Genomic DNA, 22,560 nt, shown 5'->3' on the forward strand with positions numbered 1-22,560 from the left:
TGAAGCTGAATACAGGAGCTTTGCTCTTGCTGCTCAAGAAATGATTTGGGTTGAGTCCTTGTTTTCTGAACTCAAGATCCCTCATCAAGTTCCTCTCATTCTATGTGACAACCTAAGCACAGTGAGCATGTCTCACAATCCTGTGCTTCATAATAGGACTAAGCACATAGAACTTGACCTATTCTTTGTAAGGGATAGAATTCAGGCTAAGACTCTTAAAGTGAAACACATCCCTTCTGAATTTCAGACAGCAGATGTGCTCACCAAGCCTTTGGCCACTGATAAGTTTCTAAACCTAAGAAAGCAACTCAGAGTTGTTGACTCAGCATCCTTAGTCAACTACCCTCAGTTTCAGGGGGGTATATTAGAGAATAACAATTAGTTATTCTTATATTTTCTATGCTGAGTAAATTGGGTTATTAGTCACATGCTCAATAACCCAATTAATCACATGCCTAATTAGTTGTTAGGTTGTTATTTCAGTAACTAACTTATGTTAGTTACTGATTTCCTCTTTCTGTTTTGCTATCTCTTATTTAAAGAGATAAGCCTTCTCCTTTGTAATCAATCAAATATTTCATCAATAAAGTTTTGAAGTATATTCATCTTTTTATCTTTCTACAGTTACTGACTACACTAGCTACTAGCTAGCCTGAGAAGCTGTTTCTAAGAGTGTGTTATAATCTGAACTATCAGATAATCTGAATTCCCAAAATAAAGCTTAAAATATCATGTTTTGTTTTCACTAAAAAATTAGGAGAGAAAAAATGTATGCACTCACAATGTAAGAGTTTCATACACTGTCAATGCTTCATCCACCATTTATATTTAATCATCATTGACTGTTAAAAAAAAGTAATACAAATGAATGGTAAATGATATATTGACGGTGTATAAATCTTTATACTGACAGTACGCACATATTACACTCAAAAATTAGTTGCAGGATTATGATTATATTTTTTCAAAACCTTTTATGTATCAACTACTTATGGTAGCATCATACTCTAGTTAACAATCCACATTGCACTTTTGTTTCCAACCTAACATTATATGTTGCTGCAGGATGATTAAGGAAAATCTGCACTTTAGCTGGCCAACTCTATGTAACCTTGGTGGGGCCCTTCCCCTTGTCCAATGTATTGCATGTATATTTTTTAAATCAAATATGTAGTCTTGTACACTAAATGTTTTGTTTTTATTAAATTTTGACACTACCAATTTATCTGCCTTGATTTTTAATGTACAGAGGTAGCTATATTTATTTCCCTCAAGTGCTTTAATGTAACAAAAACACAAAAACTGAGAAAAGCTCTTTTTGTGCTTTGGGCTTAAAAGTGAATGACCATGACAGTTAAATATTACTATGTGTACTATTGTTATCTACCTTAAGTTTCATGTATTTATTTTAATAGTAATACGCCACAGAAGTTTGGGCAATTTAAAAAAGTAGTTATGCATTATATACTATACTATACTATTGAAGAATATGAACAAGGTGTAAAAGTGTTTGGTTACTTAGAAAATATAGAAAAGGAAATGTAAATAGTTCAGAGTTGAGAGAGAATTGCTTAAACAATTGAACCAGAAAATATTGATTTGTATTGAATGAATAGAACTACACTGAGTTTGATCTATTTATTTATACATTGTAAGTTTTTATAATCCCATTTAGTGAAGCTAAGGCTTGGTCGTTGTTGTTGCAAGCTTCTATAACCGAAGATAACTAAGGTGTTGAGCCAGAGATGGTAGCTGTTGCTTGCTGAGCAAGTCAGCTATTATTCTATCTTCAACATTTTCCCGTAAAGGGTTTATTCTTCTTTTCCTCCTCCTGACTTCAGAGATTGCAGATGATACATCTTTAACAGTAAGCAAATTCTTCAGATTTTCAAATCTAGTTATATTCTGTGGCTTGGTAAGAATATATGCAATTTGGTCTTATGCTGGTAATATGAGTAACTTGTAGCTGTTTGTTTAGTACTTTTTCTCTTACAAAAACTATATCCAGTTCCATATGCTTAGTTATAGCATGTAAGACACTGTTCTTATCATATTATTAGACCATGGCAGAACTACTTAATGATGTTATGCTCTTCATCTACAACAATCAAGGCTTTATCTTCTTCAACAGGGTCAGTTATGTGGATCTAATAACGTCATAATGTTCTATTGTAAATCATGTTCATTAGTAGAGGATTGAGAAAAAAGAAACTTTCTTGGGGAAACAAACCCCATCTTATTTGCCATCAACAAATGCAGCTAATAGATCTGCACTGGAACTACCAGCAACATGCTCTCAAATGCTTCTTTTGCTGACTTCATTTAGTAGGATAAAGTCTTGGTTACTGTTGACATTGCTTCTTTTAATGTTCTTAAAAGCAACCAAAATGAAATATATATCATTTGACAATTATAAGTCATTCTGTGATGTAGTAAGTTACTCAAAGGAATAGCCCAATTGCATTAATAAACCTTATGCAATAGTGTGTGATTAATAAAGTAATCATTATCATATGCTTAAAATGCACAGAGCAAGTGAAAAGGGTGATAAAGTATGCCAAAGTATATTTACATGACTTCACTATTATGAAAATAAACTTCCTTATATAGAGTTATATACCCATCCCTTAGAAACCTATTCTGAAAGCACATTTCAACAGCATACCCTTCAAGTGTAGGGTTTTGTGGATCAAAGACGTGACTCTAAGGTCACTTTGCAACTCCAGTATAGGATTATGAAACAACATTCAGTAATCAAAAATTGAAGGGTGACTTTTAATAAAGTAACTAATGAAAGCTATTTAAAGTAAGGTTTAGAAAATAAAAGTATCTTTTAATAATTCACTTACCAATTTTATATTTCAAAATTTTAATAAATTATATAGTTAGTTACCTCTAACTAAAAAAACTTTACTGTTTTTGTTATGTATAAATTAATTTCATATTGATTTTTTTGTAATACATAAATTATTCTTACATTTGATTATTAGATGAATGTATAAATTATTTCCATATTATATTTTTTTAGTGATGTATTGTGTCAACAATAAAAAAATACTATAAACTTATGCAACTTAATAATATTTTTAGAAAGAATTTTTTTTTTTGAAAATGACTAAAGAATATTAAAGTAAATAAATAAAATATTACATGTCTAATTATAAATAAAGTATTAATGAAATAATTTCTAATTAATCCAATTATTAGTTATTTAATTAATAAATAACTAAATAAATTTTTAATGTACTTTTTAGTCTTTTTTTTCAAATCTCAACTACTTATAAAACTAATTTTATGAACAACTCTATTTTATTAAACTACTTATACAACTATAAGCTTTCAGTTATATTCACAACTACAGACTATTCACTTAGTGCTACAATATGATATAATTTTATCCATTTAATTGACTGTACCTAGTGAGATTAATGTTTGATTATTGTTGTTGGATATATTTAAGTGATTCAAATGGGTTGACAAATAGAAGGATCATATATTTGTATAAGATAAGATGACTAAAGAATCTATAAGTCCTCTCATAGATATATAATGTTGTTGTTAGCTCTTCACTTTTCTCATACTTATTACTTGTACAAATATTTGTATACAATTTAAACATAAAATTATAATTCCAAACAAATTCCTATCATTAAAATAAGAATTTTTTGATTCCAATTAGGGTCATAAACAAGTTGAATTTAAGTTCACCTCAACCAAAATTGATTCACCTCAAAACTCGATTGAGTTAGATATAAATTATTATTGTAACTCAATTCTATTTGATTCAACTCGAATTAATCTAACTCGTTAACTCAAATGATAATTATTTATTTAATATATACATTTAAAGATCCTATATATATATAAATCGAATAACTCACCAAACTAATCAAACATTAATAGGTACAAATTCCATTTATTTATTTTGTTGGCTCAATTTTTAGCCAAAATTTAACATTGCAAATCAAATTTATTGAACTAGATAGGTAACGAGTCAAGTTGATTTGGTTGATTGTGAACCCTAATTCCATTCAATAATTCCAATTTTCCCATTTTTATTTTACATTTTTGTAGTTGTAATTAGTTGTTAGTTACTTGTCCTAATGCATCATGAATGAAACAACTTTTAGCTGAAAGTAAATATTGAAATTATTCAGCTGAATCCCAAACAAGGTCTAATTCTCTCTCATCCTACCCCAAACACTCTCTATCTAACTTTCTCTCTCCAAAATCTGCACCGAGAAAAACCCTAATCTGCAACCAGAAGCTTGTATTATGATTCAATTCAATTCAATTCGCTCTTGAATGTGTATTGCGTGAAAATTAATTAGTTTCAATCATTGTTATTAACGATGGAGGTTTCCAACGACGATTTCATGGAGGTGGAGATTGGAAGCTCCATGGAGTCGTTGCAGAACTTTTTGGCTTCGCAGAGAGATCTATTCCATAGTCAGATCGATCAGTTTCAACAAATTGTTGTCACACAATGCAAACTCACCGGTGTTAATCCTCTCTCTCAAGAAATGGTGTGTTTAGTTTCTTCCAAACTTTTTCATCTGTTCAATTGTTTTTTATTAAAAATTTGTTGTTGTTTTATTGTAAATTTATAATTATGTTGATTATTACCACTGTTAGCATAGGAAGCGTTGAAATTAGTTTAACAACATCTTTATCATGGTTTTTTAAATTGTGGTTGTGTTGAGATTATGGAAATTTTGAGAAAATGCAGTAGATGCAGACCCCAATTTCGGTATTGCGAATGGAGAAAATGCAAGAAGCTCATAGTCCATTGCCTTTTGTTTCAACGTGTCTACTGCTGTATGCTAGGAGTCTCACATCGGGTAGTATAGCTAGCTCAATGTAGTATTTAAAGCCATGTGGCTCTCCCACCTAGTAGACTAGTCTCACACTATTAATTTAGGGCGTGTTTGGGAAAACAACTTGATTAAGTGCTCATTCAATTTTTTTTTTTAAAATAAGCTAAGAAGGCCTTTTTTTATAAGCTTCTCTGATAGACTTAATGAAATAAGCTAAAAAGTGCTTATATGAATGTCATAAGTTATTTTCATAAGCGGTTCTCTTAAAGCCCAGGTAAGCTCGACATAAGCTCTTGCAAAGCCCATTTAATAGTAAACACACTGCTCTTCTATGTTATCAGCCCTTTCACATTGTCATTAGAGTCTTCTGATATCCTGAATGATGTTTCCCCTCGTCTTTTGGTTTCCTATGCAGGCAGCTGGTGCTTTATCAATAAAGATTGGTAAGTTTTAGCTTACACTGATTTTTTCAGCTGGTTTAGTTAACTTTGATAATTGACATGTATGCTTAATTTATATTATGTTTGCCTAACATTTTTAATTTAATTTTTTACCCTGTATAACCAAATGGACTACTTTTCTGGAATCTAATTTGATCTTTGTTCCTATCATAATATCATTGTTATAATTTCTTTCCTCTTCCCTATCTGAGTTTACTAGGGCCAATCCTCAGCCAATCTTTGTTTTCATCATGACTCCTAAAATACTGTCAAGGGAGATACTAAATTTTCCTCTATTTTATCAAATGGAATAAGTGGACTGAAACAGAAAAGAATTTGTATGCCACCCCCAACCAAATATGTTTGCCTTACCTTGAAGTGCTCAATTGTGGTTGTTTCAAATGCTATTTGTTCCATATCTAAATTCATTTTTTGCAGGAAAAAGACCTAGGGATTTATTAAACCCAAAGGCTGTAAATTACATGCAATCAGTTTTTTCTATTAAAGATGCCATTAGCAAGAAAGAATCTCGTGAGATCAGTGCTTTATTTGGTATCACGGTGAAACAGGTTTATATTACTCCACTTCATGTTTACATTCTCTCTCTAGTTGGTTGCTCTTTAGTCTGTTCTTTATAATCTATTATCTATGTCATAAAGATACTGTACACACATATGTTTACCACTCTTTTCTTTTCCCTCATCTATTTTTAGTCAGTCATCCTTTCAGCTGTTTACATTCTTGTTTATTATCCTCAGGGGAAACATTCACTCTGGTCTGGATTTTAAGTTCAAATGTTACCTAGTTCCAATTGTATATTAATGCTTGAGTCTTTTCATTTTGGTGTTAGGTGCGTGACTTTTTTGCTAGTCAACGCTCAAGAGTAAGGAGACTAGTTCAGTTGTCAAGAGAGAGGGCGTTAATATCTAATTCTTGTGAAGAATCTCATGATGGACAAGTAAACTCTGATCCTATGAGACCAATAAATCCAGTTCCCTTGAACTCTGCTGGTCCCATCAATGCTGAGGAAGCATCTTGTTCAACACAAGAAACTACTTTGTCTGGTCTAGATGACTTAGATAAACAGTTTGTTGATAACATTTTTAGTCTAATGCAGAAAGAGGAAACATTTTCTGGGCAGGAGAAATTGATGGAGTGGATATTAACTGTGCAAAATTTTGTAGTATTGTTGTGGTACACGACTAGTCTCTTCAATAGTTTAGTACTGTTGAAATTGGATTGTAGGTATTTATATTTTCTGATTTAGTTTTTCTGTTGCATGCCTTTAGGTTTTTGACCAGAGGTGGTGTTATGATTTTAGCAACTTGGATGAGTACAGCAGCTGTTGAAGAGCAAACAAGTGTCCTTCTTCTTATCTTAAAGGTAAATCTGGACTGTGTGGTTATATAATACAATGTTTGCATGATTTTAATTCATACATAACTGAATACTATCTAACTTCTGCCTAACTGGTTTGCAGGTTCTTTGTCATTTGCCTTTACATAAAACCCCTCCTGCACAAATATCAGCTATATTGCAGAGTGTTAATAGACTGCGGTTCTACAGAACTTCAGGTGTGCTACACTACACCTCTTCCAGTCTCAGTGCCTATCAAACTAGACACTTTGATTTCTTCCTTATGCTTACCCCTTTCTTTGTGCCCATCAGTTTGGGTTTATATTCTCCATAAGTTGTATTGTATGTCATGTGTTTGATAATTAATGGTTACAGTGGACAGATAATGATAACCGTTTCGCAGAGTGAATCACTTGTTATTAGTGGTATTATTGACATTTGAATTAGCAAGTTACAGAGGGGGGCATGACTTGACAAAAGAGTCTAGTACTCTAGTTTTTCCTTTAATTGATGACTCACGTCTTTTATCAGAATGCCAAATAATAGATAACATGTGTTTAGTCTCTTAGCTATAAAAGTCATGTTCATGTTGATTAATGTAACACTTTTTCAACAATTTTTTGATCCCTATAATTAGTTTAAATCTTCATTTTTTGTGGTTGGGGGGAGGGGAGTGCTGTTTGATATTACTGATTCCAATAATTGTATAACGTATGGACTTGATAAGCTTTGTGAATTATAATCTCACTGATTTGAGGATCAGACATATCGAACAGGGCAAGGGTTTTGTTAGCAAAGTGGAGCAAATTACTAGCAAGGAACCAAGCAATGAAGAAACCTAATGGTGTTAATTCTTTTAGGGATAGTAAAAGAGAGACAATGCTTTCTCATAGGTAAGCCTATGTTTTTATCTCTTTTCTATGCAAAATTTAGCATACCTCTTCTCAATCGTTATGACTTATATTGTTGCAGTATTGGTCAAATTATGGGATCTGAGTCATGGCATTCAAATATTGATGTTCCTGTAAGTTCTTAAAAATATATGTTTTGGCTGGCAATGACATTTTTGTTTGCATCGTTTCTAAGCAGTATTTTCTTTCTCTCAGGAAGATATTCTTGGTCTCTCAAATGAATGTTCCGATAATCTCAGGTGAGTGTAGCTTATGGCTGAATGCTTTATTGCTTTAAGTAATATTTTTTTAATAAGTCTTTCTGTCAATAATCCTGTATGGATTGTGTCAAACCTATTTGCTTTAATTGGCTTTGCTTTTGCTAATTGTGAAAATATTCAGATTTGGTTCTTTCTCTGTGCAGGAAAATGGAACCACTGCCAGTTTTGAAATTGTTGCCACCTTGCTCGGATGATTCAAATAAGAAGCCTGGCCTTGGTTTATCTTCATCGCGTATCCTTGGATCCCTTTTGTTGATTTGGTTATATCTTTTTTCAATTCCTTTCTTTTTTTCTCCCTTTTAAGTTCGGCAGAGTCTGATCAACAAAACCGGTTAAGTCGGACATCTCAAATCACAGATACAGGAAATTAAATGCTTTAAATAAAACTTTTGAATGGTATTCTGGAGTGATGATGGAGGGCTCATTAATTTTTCTTCAACCAAGCATAACTAATATTACTTTGGTGTGATAGCCAAATAATTTGTTCTCATCACATCACTGACTCGGAAATCTTTCTATACACACTAGCTGCTTATGTTAAATTATCTCTAGCCAAATGAAGTGTTTGCGACTCAAATTCCTTGTGTGCCACAAATTTCTTTTGCTGCTTGATATTGTGTAGCTTCTCGTGAGTTCTTTTGTCACACTGATTTCTTCAGCACTGGGCAATTGCCAATTGTTGAAAGTTCAGTGTCACTACTTGATCCCAACATAACTTGTGCTGTATATCTGAAATAAGCTGGCTCAAGGATAGAATTAAATTGCCAGAAGTTCATGCTAGTTGTTGATTAGGGATGCTAAATGTTGGTTATATCTCTTGTCATATTCTTTAACCCCTGACAGAATCTCGAGAGCGCAGAAAAGTGCAATTGGTGGAACAGCCAGGTCAAAAAACAGCAAGCAGAAGCCCACAGGCAGCAACAACAAGGCCTGTTACTCAAGGCCGTCCTGTGTCTGTTGATGATATCCAGAAAGCAAAAATGCGTGCACTATTTATGCAGAGTAAGTATGGGAAAGCTGGTCCTGCAAAAGAAAGTAAAGGAGCAAAGATTAATGGTCTGACTAAACCTCAGACAAATCAGGCAAGTATTTCAGCTTGCTCTTCTAAAGTTCCTCTTCCACTCAAAATTGAAGAAGACAAGAAATCTCCACTGCTTCCCTCCAAAATCACTAATAGGTCGGAAGCTTCTTATTCTAACCTGAAAATGGATTTGAAGGAACCTCTCTGGGAGAAGTGCAAGAGGGTGCAAATCCCATGGAAGACTCCAGCAGGTACATTTGCAACCTTTTTGTTGGTTCCATCAATTATATGCCTACAATATTAGGATAGAAAGATTAGTGAAACTTGTGACTGCCAAAAAAAGTTAAAGACAGAACGAGAACAGACCATATTCAAAAGTTTCCCAATGTGTTAAAATGATGTATATCTTAGTTGAACCCCATGCATTTTCTTGGAGACAATTTAGGCGTTTCCTTGCTACTTTTGACTCTAACTCTTAATTGACTCCATCCCCCTTTTGCAGCTTTTATTACCTCATAAATAGAGCAAGAATTGTGGTCTAACCAAAGATTCTGTAAATAAAATAAGTATCTTGGGCAGTTGTAAATACTCCTACCGTTTTAGTTCCTTAGATTAATTAAAGATTTCTGTACAAATCCGTCTCTTGGATTTGAAATTCTAATACTAAAATGGATTTGTTTGTGGATTTGACATTATCTTCCGAACATTGGCCCATGGTTGAAATTGTGCTAAAGATGGTTTGATAATCCTAAATATAGTTAAGAATTTTAAGGACTTGATAGTTGATTTTTACAAGGTATGAATGTTGAAAAAGTGATCGCTAGAAAATTTGTTAAACCCTATTAAATAATGTTTTACCATCTCCTCTATTCAGTGACTTCATTTATTTCCGGCGAAAAGCTCAATTGCCGTTAAACTCCATTAAAATTTAAAATACGTTAACCAGGATCCAGAACCTTCATTGTAGACGCGACAATAACATTGCCAGATGCCCAGATGTGCAACCTCTATGCCGTGGTTCCTCCGCTGCATCGCACCCCACCACTGTGGTTTGAGTAGTCCCCGGATTGGCAGCACTATGAACAGCCCCCACAGCCACTAGACAATAATTGCTCTGCTGCGGCTATAGCTGAAAAAATGGAGACTCATTGGAGAAGTGAGAAGAGAGAGACACTAAAAATTTTCACGTGTTTAATAGATTTTTTTGCTGACCCCACTGTGGGAAAGGCTTGGTTGTTGTTAACGAATTTTTGGAAAAGATTGTCGTGTTGGATGGTGCAATTTACGGACCAACTTGAAACCAAAATATAACTCAAATGATGAGTTCAGTGGAGTACATATGGGAATAAAAGTACATATGTAGATAGATTTGGTTTGGGCGTGACCCAATATTAATCTAATGTTGTGACATGTTGTGTTGTAATCACTAATGCTAAAGGGAAATTCCGTGCTTTGCTAAATCCATGCATGATTCTGATCTACTTACATATAGTAGTGACTTACATTGTATGAGGTGCTTCAGGCGAAATAAAAAGATGATATTATACCTTGAATTTCTTAAAACATTGCCAGGGTTTCAGTTTTCTATTTTCCAACCCCGCTTAATTCACCACGGGCATTCTCGAGAACCCTCTGAACTGCCAAAGCTAATCTTATCTTCTCCATTTAGCTTCAGACATTCTAGTTATATCAATTTTTTGGTACTATTGAGCAAAAATGAGCTGAAGCTATGATCGTGGAATTTAGAAGGGATCTCTTTTCCATATGGTATCGCACACCACAGTCAAATATGTTGCATTTCAAGTATTGATTTTATGTTTTAATTTGTGACCATGATCACTGATTTGGGTGGAGAGTTGGTTTCTATCTGTGGTGTGAAGGACTGTGGTTTTACTCATGGCATCTTTGCATGTTTATACTACAAGACACCATTGGCTATGGAGTATAGTTTCAAGTGCAATTTTCAAGGTTTAAACTCTGGATATGTAATCACAATAAGAATTACAGCACTGTACTTGTCCATTCTAAGAATTGATTGGCGTCTATGACTTTATTTTTTGTAAGCTGTAATAATATTGAGGGACTATTAACATACTGCGGCTGTTCATTTTCTTTTGGTAACTTGTGTGCTTTACCCTGTTTTATGGCTATACCCTTTGAGAATGTGAAGTTAGTAGTGTATTTATCACCTAAACTCCAATGTTTGGGGATACATGAAAGGCTGTGTGGTCATTTCATTTGTCATTTTAAAGGAATGTGACCAGCCACATTTTGTTTTATCCTTCACTTGAAACAGATATTATTTCCCCTCTCATCTGGGGCTATGATTATTTATCCACTAGGTTCATAATGGAAGCTGCTAAATCTCGGAATATGTTATTAAAATGGCCAATTAATCTAAAGGATATTTATCAGGTTAACAAGATACTGATAAGTTCTTTGCTAACCTTAAAAAGTAAAGCTTTGATATTGAAAATTTTCTGTCCTTTTGCATTCTTGATTTTGGCTGCGGTGTGTTATTCCACTGTAGACACAAGGCATCTATTGAATCCTCGTATTGATTATTGAATTTACTCTCCCATTATAGTTTGAGACTGGAAGAAGTGGAATTGCCTGAGTTTTGTTTGTACTGTCATGTCTGTGGTTCTTGTAACTCACGTATAATGAATGACTTTCTTTAATTGTTCAGCCACATTTTTCTTCGGGTTTTCAATCTTTCTATTTATATTGTCATTTTCCCTTTTTTCAGAAATGATAATTGATGGTAGCTGGAGAATTGGTGCTGGTCAAAATAGCAAAGAGGTTGATGTGGAGAAAAACAGAAACTGCAGGGATAAGGAAACTATCTACCATTCTATCCAAGAGATGCCATCTAATCCCAAGGAACCATGGGACATTGAAATGGACTATGATGACACTTTGACACCAGAGATTCCTATTGAACAACTACCAGATGATGATGGTGATGATGCCGAGATAGAAGTTGACCCTAATCATGTTGAAATTCATGCTGTTCAAGAGGTGGCTACCACATCTTCAAATGATAATAATAATGCAGTTACTGCTGAACCTGATTTAGAGCTTCTTGCTGTGCTTCTAAAAAATCCAGAGTTGGTATTTGCCTTAACTTCTGGACAAGCTGGTAGCATAACAAATGAGGATACAGTGAAGTTGCTAGACATGATCAAGAGTGGTGGGTTGAACTTGGGGGGTTTATGTGAAAATAACGCAGCAAATACAAATGGTAACTATGGCATTAGCGCAAGGGCCCCAGAGACGGTGGAAGTTTCTCTCCCGTCCCCAACTCCTTCAAGTGATCCAAGAACGGTGCGTGATTTGAGTTCATGCTGCAACTATTTGTCAATGGTCTTATCATCATGTCTATGTCTCCTATTACAGTGCCATACACACTCCACTTTATCCATATTGGTTTATACATGTTGAGAGTGGAGAGCAGATAGCACTTGTAATATTGGGTTGTTGGGGAAATGTGTTTTTCATTAGTAGCCCAAATTGATGTCTAAATTAATTGTTTTCCTTTCTTTTCCCTTGTGTTTTTGTTAAGATATTACACGGTCAAGTCTTGCATGTCACGTAAAAAGGAAGTAATCTATATTATCAAATAGCCATTAAGAGGTTGGGCTTGGCATAACGGTAAGGTTGTTAAGTGACTGAGGTCACAAGTTCAAATATTGGAAACAACTTATCTACTTGAGGGGCTATGGTAGTGTACGTCTACCTTTCTCATACCCCACTAAGTGAGAGTCTCGTGTACTGGACCGTCCGCCCTATTTAATTTACATTAATAAAATAGCCTATTTAGGGAAAACCAATATGGTTAGTCTCTCAAATATTTGACTGATAGAGTTTCCTTGTAGTAGTAGTTGACATTAGGCAAGTGGGTGATGCTGTGTCCTTATTTACCTTGGTCTGATCAAGAATGCATGAAGGGCCTTCACCATGTCCTTGTGATAATTGTCAGAGTTAAAAAGTTTTAAATCATAAACATATTCATAAACTTATGCTTCCTATTGGGTTGATGGCATCCTATTCTTAAACTTTTTAATCATAATTTTGTTAAGATTATTGTTTACTGCATTAACTGATGGCTTCCTATTTTATCAACCTCTTCAGAGTGGATGGAGCACAGAAGCATCATCAAAGAATCCATTTTCACGGCAAAGCTTACCAACTGATAGAATTATCCACAACTCCTCCACTGTGGTAACTACCAACTTATTATCTCAGATTCCGGCTGCTGACAATATAGTAAGGCAACAGCCGCCAACGGTTGCGCTACAATCATCGAAGCAGATTACCGGTGCTGCAGTTTCACGCTATCCACTGCCTCAGGCAACCAATATTTTTCCTGAAAGGCAACCACCACATGCTCTTTCCTCTATGCATGTACAAACACCATCGCCGGAAATAGGTTTAACAACCATGAAGAAGAACATAATCAGTGCAAATACATCTTCAGCTAACTTACCTGGTGCACATTCACCACTAGCAATGCGAGTTGATGGCACTAGTAATGTAAGACCAGTACCTAAATTGAGTGTACAAGAGGGTGTATCTAATTCATTCCCACAATACTCCATGTTGACCTCACAAACACCAACACCATCACTTTCAGCCACACAGCAACATAGACACACTGCACATTTGATGCAACAACAACAACAGGCCCATTTCTCTGAACCTTCATACCATAGTAACACTGTACCTTCATATCCACCACAAATTGAAAAACCAGGTCCAGTTTCAGATGCATGGAGAGTTAGGCAAAATGATATGCCATCAAGTTATCATCAATCTGAAAGAAACCAAAACAACTATAACAACACATTGGTTGGGAGATCCATGCAATCTGGTTCTTCATGGGATAGAAATAATCATGGTAGTAGTAGTAGTAGTAGGGAAGGATTTGAAACATGGAGCCCAGAGAATAGTCCAACTAGAAATCCTACGCATGTTCCTGGTAGAAATTTCAATGAGTCAAGAATGAATGATAATCATGGAAGAAATGTAAGACCTGAATGGTCAAGGCAACAAAGGGGTTCTTCTGGATATTGGGACCCTGCTAGGCAGGGGAACAAAAAGTGGAATGATCAGAGAAGATGATGATTCTGTTGGGGTAAGGATTATGTTACAGGAACACTGTTGCAGTGTTAAGATTATTATGAGTTTGACTTTTTTGTCAACTGTAAAATCCAAAAAATATCTAAATCTAAACTATGAAATCAAGATTACCACAAATTATTGCTTGGTATCACTAGTTTCAACTACATCTTTATTATTGATTTGGAATAAATCTATTTAATTTTAGATCATTAGTACATCATTAATGGTGATGATGATTTAGTTGTGATTATTGGTTATGTATCATGTAATAATTTCTCCTTGCATATCCAAAAGAACTGTTTTTTCATTCCTTCTATTTTTTCTTCATGAATCTAAAGTATAGTTAGGTATTTTTAGTGCTCTTAGAAATGTTTTTCTAAAGTAAAAGTTAGAGTGAATTAAAGGAATTCATTGGGTAATTATTTGAATATCAAATTTAAAATCTCAATATAAAATGAAGGAAATAGGTTTAGTTTATTTGAAAGAGCGTAATTGAAAAATAATAACAAGAATGAAATTTATTAATAAACTTTCCAATAGTCTTATATCATGTTAAACAACACTCTTATCTCGCTGGAATAACATCCATCTAAAAGGATAAATAATATAGTGCATTATTTATGTATTATTATAAAGATTTATATATTCATTATTTATTTATATTATTTAAAAAAAATCAATGATGATTAAATATAAATGATAGAAAATATAGTGACAGTGTATAAAACTCATATATTGTTGATGAATATATTTTTTCTCTATATAATAAACATTCCTAACTAAGTTTATAGAGAAAAATATATGCATTGACATTGTGAGTTTTATATATTATTATTATAGTATGCATCATTTATGTTTAATTATCATTAGTTATTCAAAAATAATACAAATATATGATGGATAATATATCAACCATATATAAATTTTTATATTAACAGTACATAGATATCTGAATCTTGTTTATAAAGTCATATATTGTTGTTTATAAACGTTTAGCTATTAGCAATTATACGTATAATCAGTTATTGTTTTAATCAATTATAAGAATCAATTTTTTTTTGTTTAGATGTGTTGCTAGAAATTAATCTTTAAAATGATAGAGCAAATTTTATTTTAATGATGTAAAGTTGCCTAGGAGTTTAGATTTGTGTGTACAATATAAAGTCTATCCAAAATGTGACGTCTTTAATAATAGTGTCCAAAACTTTACTCTTTTGAATCATATAATAGCTCTTATTTTATATAAGAATGATTCATATTTATTTTTATTGTTTTTCCTATAATATTCAATATATATTGTACATTAAATGGAATGTTTCTAGCAAGAGAAAGTAGAGACTTATTCTTTAACCAAAAGGGAAAGCATATGATATCAAGTGTAGAAAATTTAGGATCTCTTTTTTGAAAATAAAGTCTACAAAAAGTAGAGTCTAAGTATAACATATCAAGACATTCTAAAAATGAATACATTCAATTCAAAGATTCAAAGAAAACCGTTTGAGAAGACTATTGAAAGTTTGAAACCAAAAAAGAGTGAAGATCAATCTCTATAAATATTAGAGTTTTTTATTGCAAACAAGTCAACAACTAGTATTAAAAATACACCAAAAAGGAAAAGGTGTAGTTGCATGTTTTTGTCATTTGCATATGTTCATATTTTTAGGGTTTGTGACTGTCTCTTCCAACAAGTGTCGTTCACATAAATCAAACTCTCGACCTTGGAGATTTAATGAGGCATTACACCACTAGACCAACACATTGTTGCTGCATATGTTTGTATATGACTCCTACAAAGATCAAAGAAAAAAATGAGAAAAGAAATGTAGTCAAGGTAAATGAAAATATTCAGAGAAAGAAATTAGAGTTTAACAAAACTTTAATTTGTTTACTTTGTAAGTTTAACAAGCTCAATCATTTGATTGGAAATCTATGCGTATCATATTGTATGAGGGTAATCCTTTCATTATCAATGAGGGTATTACATATAGCTTGTGTTGAGCACCAATATAAATCATTGTGTTTTTATTCTATCCATACTTGCTTTCTTTTTATAACTACACATGTGCTTTGGATTTAAAGAATTTAAATTTTGCAAAAGATTTTAATATTACTTTAGTAGATTGTTTGTAAAAGATTTTTATCTAATCATTTATCTTTATTTTGACTTCTTAAAAAAATATCATTCAAGAGTTTCTTTTCAAAAATAGTTAATGGACAAAATTCAACCTCTCCTTATATCTACTTGTAAAACTTCAAACACATCATTATATAAATGACAATAAATACTAAAATCGAACTTTTAGAATATTTAAGAATCAAAATCAATCAAAAAAAAAGTTATAACATTAAAACTAAGATGGATAAATTTTAAAACATAATATTTTCACCAGTTATTATAACTTACAATTTTGAGGTATTTTTAATAAGGTACTCCATACTTTTTATGTAGATATTATTTTTCCTCACATTTATCATTTATTCATTAATAACAAACAATAAAATTGAAATGCTATATCCTTATAGCATCTTTAAAAAAATATAATTAGGTCAAAAAAATGAGAGAAATAGCACCCATTTACATATGTACCCTCGTTAAGATTTTGAAATTACAATTTGTGTTTCTCTTTTGATTCCACCATAAACTCCTTCATTCTTCAACCTATCATCACTTCTCCTTCGCGATTTCGACCTCACCTTCATTGCCAATAGCTTCGATCGGAATCATCATCGGAGTTTATTCTCACAGTAGAAGGTTCGGTTCTCTGAATTTTTTCACTATTCATTGCATCCAGGTTGTTTTAGATTGTAACCGCTTATTTGTTTGTTTTATAGCTTCGATTTCTTCATTCATGTTGATTTTGCGCGGTAATTTGAGGTTTATTGTTGAATTAAAATTCGTAATGGAGCAAAATGTATGGTTATTGTTGTGGATTCGGAATGTTGTAGTAAGAATTTTTTGACCTGGTTCATTCAATGTTATAGAATCTATAGATGTATTAGATATTAGTAGTGGAAGACTTGAATAATAGTTTCTACTCATATTGCGATATTTATGTAGTTGTTAAATTAATTTATTCAAACATGAGTAATGCTGTTAAATTAGTGTAGGCGTCTGAGAGAGAAAAAGAACCATTGCAAATGAATGTAGAAAAAAAATGCAGCAAAAGTTTGCGATTTCTAGAATATTGCTTAATGCCGTTTTTGTTTAGTTGTCTTCAATTTGTTTGAGAAAATGCTTGAGTCAATGTTAAAAGTTCTTTCTGACTGTATGTTCAGTATGTGATTGTGTCTCATTGTATCATTTCACCCTATATAAAAGTTACACATCCTGAAAATGAAGTATATTTTACCCTTTTTGGTTCTATTGTCCTTGATTTTAGCCAACTTGCTAGCTGGGATTTGTGGCCTTGCCATCAGTGATGAGAAGTGGTTCTTCGTCATATTTTTTTATTTTTATAAAAAAACTGCAAGATGTTTAAAAAACGAATTGAGTAGTACATGTATGCAATAATGTTTGTTGTTTCTTTGCGAGTCTTACACAAGTCACCCTCTAGACCTCACTAGGCCACAACTTTTCATAATGCCTCTCTGTTACATGTTTAATTTACCCAAAACAATAAGGCTGTATTTCATATATAGTTACTGGATTCTCTCATTCACCCGAGTTCTGAATTCGCCGTACCCCTACTGCATACTAGGTTCATCTTAAAGAAAGTCCTCATAAAAATAAATAAAAAAGTAACGAACTGTGTACTCAAGTGAACCGCTTACCTGCACTACATAAATTGACATATTTTTGTCATGGTTTTTGAAGGAAGTTATGTTTCTGGCTGATTTAAGGGTGTTGTGAACCGCTTACCCTATATGTTTGTCCTTCTTTGCATACAGTTATTTGCTTATGCTATAGAGCCATAGGTATATGGCTCTGTGCTCCCTCACTGTACTTCTTTAGATGATTAAACCTAAGAGAATAGATGGGTGGTGGCACATGAGTTGCATGTGATAAATCCTCCATTGGAATTGGACCAATCTTCAAAAACAAATTCTTATAGAGTGTAGTGGTGTTACTGTGTTAGTCTTATGTGACATCATCCATAAAACATATACAATTACATTTGTATATTCTGCTTAGGTCACACTGCTATCTGTATGTAGTCTAGACAAGCTGCTCTTTTAGTGGATTGGGCCCTGATAGTATTGAGTGCCTTTGCTTGGCATTTAAACTCATAGCTGGTCTCAGCTGCATTGGAGTTTGATAATATTCAATGCTTTGTGCAATTGCAGAGTTGGGCTTACTTTGACTTGTATTCTAAGTGTCTGAAATTTGAATGTTAGATATTTTGACAATAAGTTTTACTAGTTCATGACTGTTTTGTACGGGTATCATTTTTTATCCCGGTCATTTGATCTTTTATGAAGGAGTATCGGCTGCTCCTAAGAAGCAGGAAGTGATGACAGCTTGGCCAACACCTTCAGACATAAAGGGTTGAGACTTGAGAGGGTTCCTTGGGAGTATGGTAGAATTGTCAAACCCTTGACTCAACTCTTGAAGCTTCTATGACTAAATTGCCACCCATTGTCAGCTCCTATCATTGTCATCCTTAATTCTTCAATTTCCTTTCTGCTTGTGCATTTCACTATCTTGTAATTTTCACAAATCTGTTTCCAGAAGACAAACTTTAGGTAAGATAGGGCTTTATGCTTGTAATTATGACATTTGTGTCTCCTTTTGGTGATAATTCATCAAAGGTTTGATTTCATATTGCAAATGAGTGAAATATTAATAAGTAATTATTTCAATAGTTTTCACCGGAATCAACATTCAAATAAGTTTTACTTCTGTCATTTGTGAGATCACTGAGGTGGGATCCTTTTGGCAGGAGATTCCCAAACAAATAGTTGTTGATTTATCAACATAAATAAGTTGTTAGTGTGTGGGAGGAAAGCCCTTTTACATGTCTGTGTATTAATTATTAACTTTTTCAAGTGTTCATCTGAACCCACATTCAATTAATTTTTACTTCTGCCATTTCTGAGGTGGGTTCCTTTTTGCAGGAAATTCGTAAGCAAATAGTTGTTGATGATTTATCAACATGAATAGGTTGTTAGAGTTTGGGAGGAAAGCCCTATTTTATGCCCGGGTGCTTTCTGGATATGAAGAACGAAGAATACGATCTTTTAGGCTGCAACTTGAGAGACATGTCAAACAGGTTCAACATCTTCTCTTTCTCGAACAATTGTATTCTTGTCAGTTTCTGTTCTTTTTTGGAAACCATATGAGAAGATAAGGCACATGAATGTTATGAGCTGGGACTTTGAATTTTATTTGAAGCTGAGGCTCTTTGCAAAGATGTATGTCTCTCATTTTAAAAGTCAAAACCCACCTAATTTTAGAGAGAAGGGATGCACCCTTGCTGTTCTTAAAAAAAACACAAAGTCCACATTCAGCCAATTTAGGATGACATAGTTTTTGATGGAGCAGATGTGAAGCATTTAATATTTCAAAAAATTAACATTGTGTATCTCAAACAAAGGTGATTAGTTACTGTCATTACAAATTCAAGGCATGTCTTATTCTTGATATGATAAAGGTGCTGAGTCATAATCTTGCACTTATAAATGTAGGGAATAAAGCATCACCAAGTTGATCCGTAGTCTGAGTAAGTAGTAAATTATTCAGAAAGACCAACTTTATTTGAGCAGATTTTACAATCTTATAAAATAGTTAAAACAAGATAATTAATATATTTTTCCTTCTACTTTGTTCCTATGCTATGATTATTTTTTTTACATTTTTCACTGTGTCTAATCCCCAATATGATGTGGAATTTATTCTCTTTAATGAACTAATCTTTTCCCTCAAAGTTTTTTATGTTTAGTTATCTTTGTTACACTCATAACCGGTATATTATATTCCCCCATGAAAAGGTACAAGAAAGAAAGGCAGCCATAAATAAAGTACCTGAGCAAATGATTTTATCTGAGGTTCGCAATATGGTTGAAGAGATGCAAGCTTTGAACAAGAAGCTGGAAGAAACCGTAAGTCGTATCTCCATATGAACTTTTCAAAATTTAAGATTTAAATACATGTATTTTCTGTAAACTTTATTTGAAGTTTTCAACCCTTCCCTTCAAACATGAAGGCACACTGTCTCCTAAATAAGTTTTATTTATTTTTCTTAAAAGGTTATATCGACATGCATTGGAGAACTATCAGTGTGACCTTTTAGTTGCGCAATATACTTATTTTTGCTGCGTGAAATGCAATTTTTCTCCTACTTTTGCCGATACTGAACTAGATCATTAATATACTGTCATGATTGTCTTACTTTTCATATTTGTCTATTATACGGAAGTTGTTCGATATTATTTGGTTCCTCAAGATATTTTCATTTGTGGCATTCAAATTTGTTGCATGAGAAGATTCAACTTTCATGCAGGAAGCAGCTGTTGAAGAATATTTCAAGCCTCTTGACAATGAAGCTGAGATTATAATGAAAATGCAACTTGAAGGGGAGGAGAGAACCTCACAGATGATGATGAATGCACTGGAGGAACAAGCTGTACTGCAAACAGCCAAAGCAAAACAAAATGCAAGTATAAGTCAAGCAGCCAGCTCCGAATCCAACCCGGGTGAAGCAGAGATTATGACGAAAATGGGTTCAGAAGAGGAAGAGAAAACTTTGAAGGAGATGATGAAAGCAATGCAGGAGCAAGTTTTGCTTGCAAAAGATTATGCAGAAAATACCGAAAGTGTCAATTCGATCCCAACATCCACAACAACTACAAAGTAAGCTTAGATTAGATAATTTTGAAACATTGGTGAAACTGATTTTGATATTTGAGATGCATTTCCCTTAGCTGTTGAGATGTTAATCATCATGCTTAGTGATTGGAACAAACCAAGCCAGGACTGGGGCAGATTTGTAGTTTATTTGTATCATTTATTTTATTCAATAAAAGTTTCATCTTGAGATATGGTTAAACTGTATTAAACCCAACAATGTGAGCTCTTTCAAGAGAAATTACATAAATCTCTCCTTAGATGCTTCCAATAATCTTGCAGCACTTCTTGATTTCTTGGTTTGATTTCTACCATAAAAGACTTCTTTGGCAGAAAAAAAATTCAATTTTGTAGTCTTTACAAATTAGTTTTGGCTGGATGAGGATACTTTAGGTGCACAACAAAATGATCTTTTCATATGTCATTTATATTAAAAAATTCTTTTATAAATATATCTATAGAGGATGAGCCTTACACGAAGGTAATGTTATTCGGCTTGGGATTTGGAGGTCATGAGTTTAATTATCATGCTTGTCGGTTTTTATTTGAGAAGATAACAATTTTTTTATGTTTGTTGTGTATAGACAGACCCACCTAAGCATAAGTCTTCTAAAATCTAAGGCAACCTTTAGTCCTCAATTTTCATTTTACAATTCTGTGTCCTAAATTTTAACTTTTAGTTGTATACTATGTTGTTTATGTAAGTTTTACTAAACATAAAATTAAGCGGAAAAATTATATCTCACTCTTTATTAATTGTAATGAAGTATTATAAATAATCTGCATCTGCATACAAAATTACAAGTTTACATATGAGCTTTTTGCTAATTTACACCCACCACTTCATATTTAGGGCCCCTATGTATATTATTCGTAAAGTACTCCTAATTTACATATACTCTTGCATAATATGATCAATTTCTGCAAGCTTCTCATTCAAACAATATACTATACTAGATTAACAAAAAAAAAAGTAGATGGACAAGGTTCTTTGTTTGATTATAATGGAGTTTAGTTAGTTGATTTCATAGAACCGACATAACCATAAGTCCATAACTACCTAGGCTGGTACATTTGACATTGTCTTAGGTTGTTAATCAGTACAATGGTTTCTTAAATTAAAATAATTTTTTAAGAGAAAAAAATATATATACACTAACAGTATATGAGTTTTATATATTGTCATTGTATCATCCATTATTTATGTTTAATCATAAAAAAAATAATACAAATGAATAGTTGACGGTGTATTATCTGTGTATAAATCTTTACATTGTCAATGCATAGATTTTACACTAAATTTTTAACCCATAATGTATATATGTGTGTATATATATATTCAATATTTAATTGTCATTTTTTATAATTAAATTAAATTGTATTATTTGATTTGTTGTAATAATATGTTTTGTTTTTAAATCAAATTTTATGCAAAACGTTTTGGATGATTAATGAGTGAATTATAACAATTGCATTCTGTAAAAAAAATGGAGGAAATAGTTAAAATTATAGTATTACATTTATTTAGAATAAGATCATGTTTTATTATTTTTTATTATTCTAAGTCAAATTCGCTGATGTTACATAACCATAATTTTTTTTACCTTTATATATACTCATATTTAAAGTGTATTACAACTCCAAATAATAAATTTTATATGAAAGGTTTAGAGGTTCATCTATATTATCAAGTCTAGTGGGAGTTATATATATTTTTAGTTTTTGATTGAGTATTACAATGGGAATTGTAATATAAAATTTAATTATCATTGACTCACATGATGCAAATGTAATAATGGCTACAATGGGCAGCCATGAATAAGTTGCTATTAAGCAACCATTAGTCA

At 32.7% G+C, this 22,560-nt stretch overlaps 3 protein-coding genes across 3 annotated transcripts in view; all 3 read left to right on the forward strand.

The window, feature by feature from the left end:
- The window catches only part of LOC109345981, a 17,011-nt gene extending 15,780 nt beyond the window's left edge, over window positions 1-1,231 (forward strand). The window contains exon 13 of the transcript XR_002107460.1: window positions 1,066-1,231. The gene's annotated coding sequence lies outside the window, so the exon portion shown is untranslated. The remainder of the gene's footprint in view (window positions 1-1,065) is intronic.
- LOC109345982 (homeobox protein LUMINIDEPENDENS-like) lies at window positions 4,137-14,090 on the forward strand. Its single transcript, XM_019585306.1, has 13 exons — window positions 4,137-4,526; window positions 5,233-5,260; window positions 5,696-5,826; window positions 6,108-6,451; window positions 6,547-6,640; window positions 6,738-6,831; window positions 7,377-7,506; window positions 7,586-7,637; window positions 7,720-7,763; window positions 7,928-8,016; window positions 8,628-9,056; window positions 11,555-12,132; window positions 12,940-14,090. Exons 1-13 carry the CDS (start codon window positions 4,353-4,355, stop codon window positions 13,927-13,929), a joined length of 3,177 nt encoding a protein of 1,058 aa, XP_019440851.1. The 5' UTR covers window positions 4,137-4,352; the 3' UTR covers window positions 13,930-14,090.
- LOC109345983 lies at window positions 16,554-20,907 on the forward strand. Its single transcript, XM_019585307.1, has 4 exons — window positions 16,554-16,681; window positions 18,985-19,139; window positions 19,858-19,968; window positions 20,370-20,907. The coding sequence occupies exons 2-4, from the start codon at window positions 19,023-19,025 to the stop codon at window positions 20,721-20,723; spliced, it is 582 nt and encodes a 193-aa protein (XP_019440852.1). The 5' UTR covers window positions 16,554-16,681; window positions 18,985-19,022; the 3' UTR covers window positions 20,724-20,907.

Source organism: Lupinus angustifolius, chromosome LG04, assembly GCF_001865875.1.
Source record: "Lupinus angustifolius cultivar Tanjil chromosome LG04, LupAngTanjil_v1.0, whole genome shotgun sequence".
Lineage (NCBI taxonomy): Eukaryota > Viridiplantae > Streptophyta > Magnoliopsida > Fabales > Fabaceae > Lupinus > Lupinus angustifolius.